Source organism: Corvus brachyrhynchos, unplaced genomic scaffold (assembly GCF_000691975.1).
Source record: "Corvus brachyrhynchos isolate BGI_N302 unplaced genomic scaffold, ASM69197v1 scaffold17, whole genome shotgun sequence".
NCBI lineage: Eukaryota > Metazoa > Chordata > Aves > Passeriformes > Corvidae > Corvus > Corvus brachyrhynchos.
The window spans coordinates 6,627,824-6,637,247 of record NW_008240046.1 but is presented as its reverse complement, the minus strand read 5'-3'; the positions used below and the strand labels follow the sequence as shown (position 1 = coordinate 6,637,247).

Below are 9,424 nucleotides of genomic sequence, written 5' to 3'. Positions count from 1 at the left end.
GGCTCGGAGCGGCGCCGTCCTGCCCGCAAGCGTGGGGGTGTGACAGACAGAAATACTTTCTGCCCTGGCAGTGAGGCGCCTGGCATTTGAGCATCGCAGGGGTGCCGCTAGCGCGCGTAACGAGGCGCTTGGCACTGACCAGGGGGCGGGAGGCGGCGGTGCGTGCCTGCGGGGCCCCGCAGTTCGTGTGGGTTCTGCAGGGTCACAGTGGGTCCGGAACATCTCCGAGGGAGCGAACCCTCCATAAACTCGGCCAGGTCCTTTCTCAACACCATCTCTTGCTAGTTCTTCAGCAGCAGAGGAAAACACGGTGTTGCTACATCAGTGTAGAGACGTGCACGTGCAGTTACTTAAGGTGTAGCTTTAGGATTCATTTCAAGTGAACAAACTTAATTCCATCCAAAAGATCAAGCTCCTTCTTTGAAGATGTGAATCCCTAAATAACAAACTGTTCCATTCAAGGGAAGTGGAACAAAATTTTGGACAGCTACGAAAATACATTAGAAGTTTATTGTCACTATGAATATGTACAAGAGTTTCCTCTATTAATTTCTTACTTTGACAGGATATCCCTTACAATCTCGTAACTTCAGATTATTACATGAAAGCTACGCTGGCCAAGTTCCCCATGCCAGGTTTGAAGCCTCACAGTTACCTTTCTCAGTGCTGCATGCAAGCAACAAGAGTTAAATGCAAACCCTGTGCTATCAAGCTAATTTAAAAACTGTATCCACCACACTTTTTGAATAGTCACTTAGAGTCTATCACACACGAGCATGGAGGGAACTAAAATCCTGTGTATTGGCAGATGACCTGCAGGATTATGTCCTTTATCATCCCTGAGAGTTACAAACTTGATGAAGTTCTTTGTAGCTGGTTTGTTTTCGTTTTTTAACTATAACAATGAAATTAATAATTCCTATCTGCCGTGATAAAAATGAGATATAAAGTCATACATTGTCTGAAACTATCTGGATTTTAAATTTAGTCATTGTGTTAGCAGAGGTTGCTGTGGTTCTAAGTGTATATTCTGACTACAGGGTGGCAGACTGAAATCTAATACTGAACATAATATCCAATATATTCCACTAGTCACTTCAAATTTGCATTTTTTGCATTCATATGTGTGTGTCGTTGTGGGTAATTTACATGTGTTTTAAAGCTAGCCCATGCTTTGTGTTACAGCAAAGTTCTAACGGCCCAGTGAAGAAGTCTATGCGAGAGAAGGCTGTGGAACGCAGGAACGTTAATAAGGAGCACAACAGTAACTTCAAAGCAGGATACATTCCAATTGACGAAGACCGCCTCCATAAGACAGGGTTACGTGGCAGGAAAGGCAACTTGGCCATATGTGTGATTGTTGTTCTTTTTATTTTGGCTGTCATCAATCTGATTGTGAGTATAATAGCTATAGTGTAAGCAACATAAGGTCATATTTCATTTTGACAATTAAATAAAAAAAATAAAACTTTTCCAGTGCCGCTGAGGACTTAAACTGTACTGAAGGAGATTCTCAATTTTTCTTCTTTCCTTTTAGTTCTTTTGTAGTCTGAGCAAGATTAGATGGAAGAAGGGTGTAAGTTCAGGCATGGTTATTTCAGTTATCATGGTTCCAACAAGGAACCTGCTGTTCATGCAAGAAAGAATTAGGAACCTACAAAATGCCACCCCATGAGAAGTATTATTTGTACAAATGTGTTCAGGATATATGGCAGGAATATCTTACATAACAGAGCTGTATGTGAACATTCAGAATTAACCAGCCACTGCACTTCAAAGCTTTATTGATGGTCAATGAGAAGAAATAATTATTTTTCATAATTGCACATCCATCTGTGAGGGTGCGTTCTTGTTTGTTAACATTGTTAAGTATGTACCAAGCTGAACTGTTCATCAGGAAACTTGTTTAGTCAATGCTTATCCTTAAACAGAAAAAAGATGTAATTATGGATGTGATTTAATATTTTATATATATATAAATCATTTTAGTTACTGTTTCAAATAAGCCTAAAAATAATTTTAAATGCCTTTCATAATTAAATGTGTTATGAAGTTTTCAGTAGGAACAGACTAAACTAAACTCACACTTAAAGCTCACTTAAACACTAGCATTAATAATTGTTCAAATAAAACATCTAATTAATACAATAATTGTGGTAGGAAGATCCAAACAATCAACCTAATCTTTGAAAATGTGTTTCTCTTTCAGATTACCCTGGTTATCTGGGCAGTGATAAGAATTGGTCCCAATGGTTGTGACAGTATGGAATTCCATGAGAGTGGCTTGCTGCGGTTTAAGCAAGTGTCTGACATGGGTGTTATACATCCCTTATATAAAAGCACTGTAGGAGGGAGGCGGAATGAAGACTTGGTGATCACTGGGAATAATCAACCTGTAAGTTATACCATGAACTGAAAGCTGGTGAGCAACACTAGAGAATTACACTCACATTGCTAATAAATGTTACATTTGAAACATCATTAAGTTCATGACTTTGTTTCTGAAGATTGTATTTCAGCAAGGAACAACCAAGCTTAGTGTGGAAAAAGACAAAACTTCTATTACCAGCGATATTGGTATGGAATTTGTTGACCCACGAACACAAAATACTTTGTTCAGCACCGACTATGAAACTCATGAGTTTCATCTGCCAAATGGAGTTAAAATCTTGAATGTACAAAAGGCCTCTACAGAGAGGGTATGTCTCTCTTATTTTTTGTAAGTAATAATAATACAGCCCATTGTTTGTTTGTGTAACAGTAGAGTTAGTGGTTTTATAGAAGGCCGAGTGTGCCTTTGGAAGCACCGAGCAATTCTGTTGCAGAAAAAACACCCACAACTACAAATACATAGGAGGAACAGATTAAGTGAAAACAGAGGGGTAAGTTTACATAATCTGTCCTAACACGAACCCTGTATTTGCTACAAGTGTTACCTGTGTATCCATATTGTCATATGAATTGTTATTTTTATTGCAAAACTAATTTTACATACCTTCCAAAATTTAGTAATCCTGTTTTGAAATGTGAACGTGGAAAATAACAAATATGCAGAAGCTAATGGCAGAAGGGCAAGAAGTACATTCAAGTTTTTTATTAAATTGCTTAGTACTACTTTTAAGGTAATTAAAGTTACTCAGACAAACAGAAGTGGCACATTTTCACTGATCTGTAATACACTTTTTTTGGTTGTGTTCTTAGATTACCAGCAATGCAACAAGTGATCTAAACATAAAGGTCGATGGCCGTGCCATTGTCCGTGGAAATGAAGGTGTTTTCATCACAGGCAAGACAATTGAGTTTCGAATGGGTGGAAACATGGAACTTAAAGCAGTTAAGTATTTCAAATCAAAGCATTTTTTTAACAGCTCAGTTTCAAATTTAGGCTGATAGTAAACTGATGTAGCCTTATATAGTTTCAAATTTTATACATATTAGTCATGCATAAAAGTTTAGTCTGTATATTTAGTAAGATTTAAATAGGTGGTTTATTACTTTGCTGTTAATTAGTGGTTGAGTAGTTTTCAGGTGACATTGATTTACTACTGTTAAAACACAAAAAACCTACTATGCAGTTAAAGCTAAGCTATTGACCTCTGCACCGAAATGAATACCAAAGGGAATTAATCTTCTCCTCTGGAAGATTTACCAGGGTCGGTAACCTTTGCCAGAAGAGCAGAGCATATAGTTAGGAGCACTACCTTCTGTGCTGCTGCTGTAAGAGTCACTAGCATTCCTTTAAGATTTTTGGAGATTAAGATGGCAGTATATACAGAACAATGGAAAAGAAGGATAAAAATAAAAGTATATGCACTTCCAAGTGTGAATGAATTTCATGTATGAATTCAAACACTGTTTCCTGTGTCATGTCTATATTTTTACATTTACTGCATTTGCTAATAAGTCTGTAAAGTGAAAAGTCACCCTACTGCTGTCTTTCTCAATATCGATCCACCACTGGAATGACAAAGTACATGGCTCACTATAGTCAAGAAATCCATAGGCATTGCTATAATTTTCATTTAAAAATTAAACTTCTTTAAACATACCTTTTTTATTATGTTGATTCTATAGCCATCCTAGAGATGTTATTTATCCATTAAACCAAGTTGTCATTCTCAAAAACAATCTGCCTTATTTACATTAGAAGTTGTACTTTTTTTTTTCTCCTTAATAGGAGAACAGCATTATCCTGAATGGAACTGTGATGGTGAGCCCATCACGACTGCCCAGTTCTTCTTACGGGGAACAGTTCAATAATGGCAACTGGCTGCGCTTCAAGCTCTGCATGTGTGCGGATGGGACACTGTTCAAGGTTCAGGTGACAGGGCATAACATGGGCTGTCAGACTTCTGTCAACCCGTGTGGAGCCACACACTAAAACAAACCACTGCTGGGACAGGTCTCGTTTGTGTTTACATATATTTGTATGAAGTAATTGCATGCCTTCAAGGGTTTCTTTTTTTACAGCAGTTTATACTAACATTTCTTACGTCGTGTTTTTAAGGAAAGGCTGTTATGGTCAGCAGTATTAGATCATCATCCTGTTAGATGCAATAATGGCACTGACTCAGTAAGCTTTCAGTGTACATGCATACTGAAGTACCTTCTTGAATTGGGATCAGTAGAATACGTATAAAGAACGTGATCCTGGCAGCAGCTCTACTTACTGCCTTCAGTTGTCTCTAGAGGAGGATTTTTTCCTTTGTCCCAAGACCTTGAGGACTGCTGAGAACACAGCTGCAATCTGAAGTTCTTCAAGAGGAATGTCAATTTTTTGTTGGAAATTGATTTTCCTAGGACGGCTGAAGTGGCAGACTTCTGTCCTCTTCCTTGTTGATACATTGATTTCCCCTAAACTTAGGTGGTTTACCAGATGTGTATGGAGAGGGGTAATGGCAGATCACGTTAAAGTATCACATTGTTTCTCCCATATATTTTCATGTTGTTAAAAAATTATGCTATCATAAATAATATTTCGGAAGTAATATTGAGTATGGAAATGTAACTTGAATTTTGAAGTAGTTTTGCAGTTATTGAAATGTTGCTTGAGCTTCCATTCTATCTATGCAGTTAATGCATTCTGCAGTTGCTTAATTTATGTACTTATAAACATCTTTATATTAGAAGTACATTAGAAGTACAAAGATGTGCTTATAGCTTGCTCACTATCCAAAAATAGTGTTTTCCTGGGTGTTCTAATGTGAACAGTGTCTGAGTCCATTACTCAATAGCTAATAATCTAAAGCTGTAGCAGTGTCTGAGGTCAGATTTGTCCTTCCCCATAAATGTCAGTACTGATGCATTACTGAGAACCTAAGAATTAAATTCTGAAGTTAAACTGCAGGACTGTAATTCTAAATGTGATGGTAGGACATCAGGGTAAATACATGTGTATCAGATTTGGTCAACAGTGAAACTGTGGTGAACTGGGGCCTATTACAGCCTTGCAACTCCTTTTGCAGCAGTGAGGTGTTTTGTGCTAAAAATAGACCAGCTATTTATAAGATTCCTTCTTTCCCCACCCCATGTATTTCTTCAGTTTAAAATAGCTTTGTTTTGCAGTAGCATCAAGTAATCTTAATATTGGAGGCCTCAAAGTGACTTTGCAAAAGCTTTTTGACAAGTTTTTTGATAAGCACACACTTCTTTATCTAAAAGTTGTGCAAATTTTACACATTAACTTCAGAATTAGTTACTTGTTACTGGAAGGAAGATCATCTACTCTTGTTTTACAGTGCTTAAAGTACATAGGATTCCATAAAATACAAATCAGCCCCTGCTGTAACAAGGAATTCATATCCAAGGTCCCAATTTCTGAATTTACTGGAAGGCAGTAAGCCCTCATGCAGAATGTGTATGGGTGGAAGTGATTTCTGGAGGGCTATTCATAAGTCAGGCATAACAGCACATGGGGGAGGTCAGAGGAGTCGTACTTTCCTCACTGCTCAAAGGCAAAGCCAGATTTTGATGCTCAGTAGTTGGGGTTTTGGGGCTGGACAGCAGTGGAGCTGTTCTGACAAAATCAGAATAAGCTAAATATAATGAAGCAAAAACTTTGAGTTCTCACATTAAAGATTATGGGGAAGTACTACCATGTTGCCATACTGCCTTCATGAACCTCGTAGTTTTACTAGAATTAATAGTTACTAAACACTTTAACACACATTTTGCTGCTCAACATCCATCTTTTCTGCTAAGCAGTGCCTCAATTAGTATCTATTACAGTTAAGAGGAGGAAATAAACTAACATTTTTAGAATTTTCACTCTCATGCTAATGGAAATCTGTCACTTTATTTTTATGTATACAAATGCATACACATATTAAAAAATATAAAGAGCAGTATCCTCAAAGCTGAAATACATCTTGAAAATGACAGATACTGCCCTGGTCAAGTAGGTTACACACATATTAAAGCTCTTCTCTGATTAACACTGACATGCTTATATGCTAGAATTAGATTCTTATAATTATCAAGAGTTCTTTGTAAAATAGTGTGTGCAATATACAGCTGAAAGATTTCAAAAAGGTACTCCTACATCATGATTTGCAGAACTGTTTTTGAAGTGTGGATTTTTTTGTCAAAATGTAGCAAAACCAATCATAAAAATACCAAATGAAATAAATTATCAAATTTGCTAGCCACTCTCTATGTATTGTTAAAATATTTTATATTTATACTACACAGTTTGACAAATGTTGGCACCACGCATGCCTTCTGTTGAGCATTTACTTGTTCATCTCCTAACTGCCTAAGGTACATTTTTCTATATGTATTTAAAACAGTGAGTGGAACACTATTTATTTCAGTCCCACAGATGCACTTAAGAGTCTGTGTGTGTAAAGTGCATTCTACATGCCTCTGTAAAATGCCGTGCTGGGTACACTGAAACAACTTGCATGTAAAGAGTTCTCACCATCTGTAAGTGTGGTGGTTGTTCCAATGGGCGAAAGAAAAACTGAATTTCAAATGTTTTGTTTTGAAATGAAACAATAAATTCTAAGATGCAGCTGCAGTTCAGAAGTGTTATTTGTAAGAATATAGTTTTTCATTAAAAATACATTGTTGTGTTATTGATGGGGAAACTGGAAGTATGAAAATTGTTCCACACCTGTTTGTTATAGATTGTATGTGGTGGACTTTGCTCAGTGTAATTGTGTGCAATACCTGAAGCAGAGTTCAAAAGTCTCCCTTTTGTTAGATCTCAAGCTCCCGAGAAGTTGTGTTTCTCGACCAAAGGGCTGGAAAAGAAAAAAAGGTTCTAATTGTTTTTTGGGATAGATGGCGGGAGGGGGGAGGTTACCAGTTTATGAATGTTCTTTTTAAAAAAATAAGACTCTAAAACGAATGTTTAAGGCAGAATGTTGGTAATGCTGTGGTTATTTGGTGTTGATTTTTTTTAATGTCAAACTATTTTCGCTTTCTATTCTTGTTATGCTGAATTTAACCATAATTCTACATTTTACACATAGATACTATGGATAACCTTCATTTGCATGTCATAGCCGTGGTCCTTTACTTAAATCTTCCTGGATCAGTGGGAACCAAGTCACAGTGGACTCTTCCTGCTACACCTCACCATTCAGAGTGCCGGTGGGATGGGCAGTTCCTACTGAATTGCTCTTTTACCAGAATATCTACTATTCCAGATGATGTATCACAAACAGCAGTAACAGCTGATTTGAGTTACAATAATATTAAAACTTTTGTGTGCCCTGATGGAAGAAATGAACAGTGGATGCTAAAACACCTGAACCTCAGTAACAACCGGATTTCTGAACTCACTTTAACTACTTGTACAAATTTACCCATTTTAGAAACTCTAAACCTCAATGGTAATGCCATCCACACCCTCACACTGGACAAGCCTACACCTGCACATGGGTCTAAAAAGTACAGCGTTGTTGATCGTCTCCTGCCTGCTTTGAAAGTATTGTCAGTTGAAAGAAATAATCTTCATACAGTTCCAAGAGGTAAGCATTTTTGAAATCTTTAAGGACTTGACTCCCAGGGGTAAGTTGGTTTTGGATGTAATTTATACATCTTCCTGAATCCAGAATGTGACTTTCTTATTTTATTATATACTTATACTTTATTATACTTAAGGTGAGGGAAAGTTCCACCTGCAAATACAGAGGCTGAAGTAAATCAGTTGTTTCGGTTTACATCATTAGGTATTTTTTATACAGTCTTAGCAACCATACAGCCTTAATAGCAGTCAAATATAACCAGATTTATGCTCTAATAGCCCAAGCAGTATTCTTGGTTGTTGAATAGAAATGGGGAATAAGGATCTTTGGAAAAACACCAGCCTCCACATCCCAGTCCTGAACTTTAAAGTCAAGAAAATCACAGATCATTAATTTCATAGTACCTTTCAGAAGGAAATCAACACTCTTAAATAAAACTTGCTGCAATTTCAGTATTTCAGAGACAGGAAAATATATTTTGTTCTGTCCAAACAATTTTACTCAGTGCTGTTTAATAATCACAGCGACACCTTGGTGTAACAGGAGAGGGCTGTAAGGTTTCAAGAGACTTTTGATGTCCTGGTCACTGAACTATGCTGGGCAGCTCAGCCTTTATCCAGGGATGATTCACAGTGGCCAAACTGTTTAAATGAAGCAGAAGCTGCCAGATGAGCAGCCTTATCCTATACAACATGTTGAATTTATTAATCTCTGATACCACCATCAGATTCATCAGAGTTTGAAAATACAGGAGGACATGTGATGCAAACAAAAATACTGCTTATCCCACAAAGTCAGACAAAGAGTCTTATTTGCCCCTACACAGGGTGATGAAAGTTCCATTTTTCTCATTTTATGCTAATTGAATAATTCTCTGGCATACAGGAAACCCATTTCACGTAATGGTCTGTAAGGTTTCTGTATAGACAGTATAGAAAAGCTTACATTATAAAATATATCTATGAAGATTTGATTTGTTTTGATAGATAAATATGCCCATTATAAGATGCCTCAGAAGGTCAGACAGATCAATCCTCTTCTATAAGAGACATTTTTAGATAGCAGATACATCTGTATAAGAGAATTTTTAGATGTTAAAAGTTCAAATTGCTGTGCATGGTACCACCACACTTTTAAGTTATACTTAAATCCTATATTCTAAATACATGCTCAGAACCTTATTTTCCTTATCCAAAATACTTCACTAAAATTCTGGGGTTTAAGTTCTGGAAAGGAAACATAAACTGCAGTTCTATAGCAGAGAAATCCTTCTCCCAGCTGCCCCCCACCCAGGAGTAAGGCTGCTGTCCACTGCTGCCACACCAGCGTATATTTTTGGCACAAGCATAGATTGAGGCATGTATCCACAGTACAATTCCTCATGCAGGTGCACTGATGAATTTATGAACTGCCAGAACTTCTGTATGCCTTTCCTATCACCTACCTCTAGT

The 9,424-nt window shown here is 37.2% G+C and overlaps 2 protein-coding genes across 2 annotated transcripts in view; both read left to right on the top strand.

The window, feature by feature from the left end:
* Positions 1-1,154: 1,154 nt before the first annotated feature.
* On the top strand, positions 1,155-7,018 carry SGCB (sarcoglycan beta). Its single transcript, XM_008641525.2, has 5 exons — positions 1,155-1,395; positions 2,210-2,395; positions 2,508-2,699; positions 3,202-3,333; positions 4,178-7,018. The coding sequence occupies exons 1-5, from the start codon at positions 1,216-1,218 to the stop codon at positions 4,379-4,381; spliced, it is 894 nt and encodes a 297-aa protein (XP_008639747.2). The 5' UTR covers positions 1,155-1,215; the 3' UTR covers positions 4,382-7,018.
* A 462-nt stretch (positions 7,019-7,480) lies between these two features.
* The window catches only part of LRRC66 (leucine rich repeat containing 66), an 8,160-nt gene continuing 6,216 nt past the window's right edge, over positions 7,481-9,424 (top strand). The window contains exon 1 of the mRNA XM_017744318.1: positions 7,481-7,976. Within this exon, the coding sequence (XP_017599807.1) occupies positions 7,481-7,976 (496 nt within the window). The remainder of the gene's footprint in view (positions 7,977-9,424) is intronic.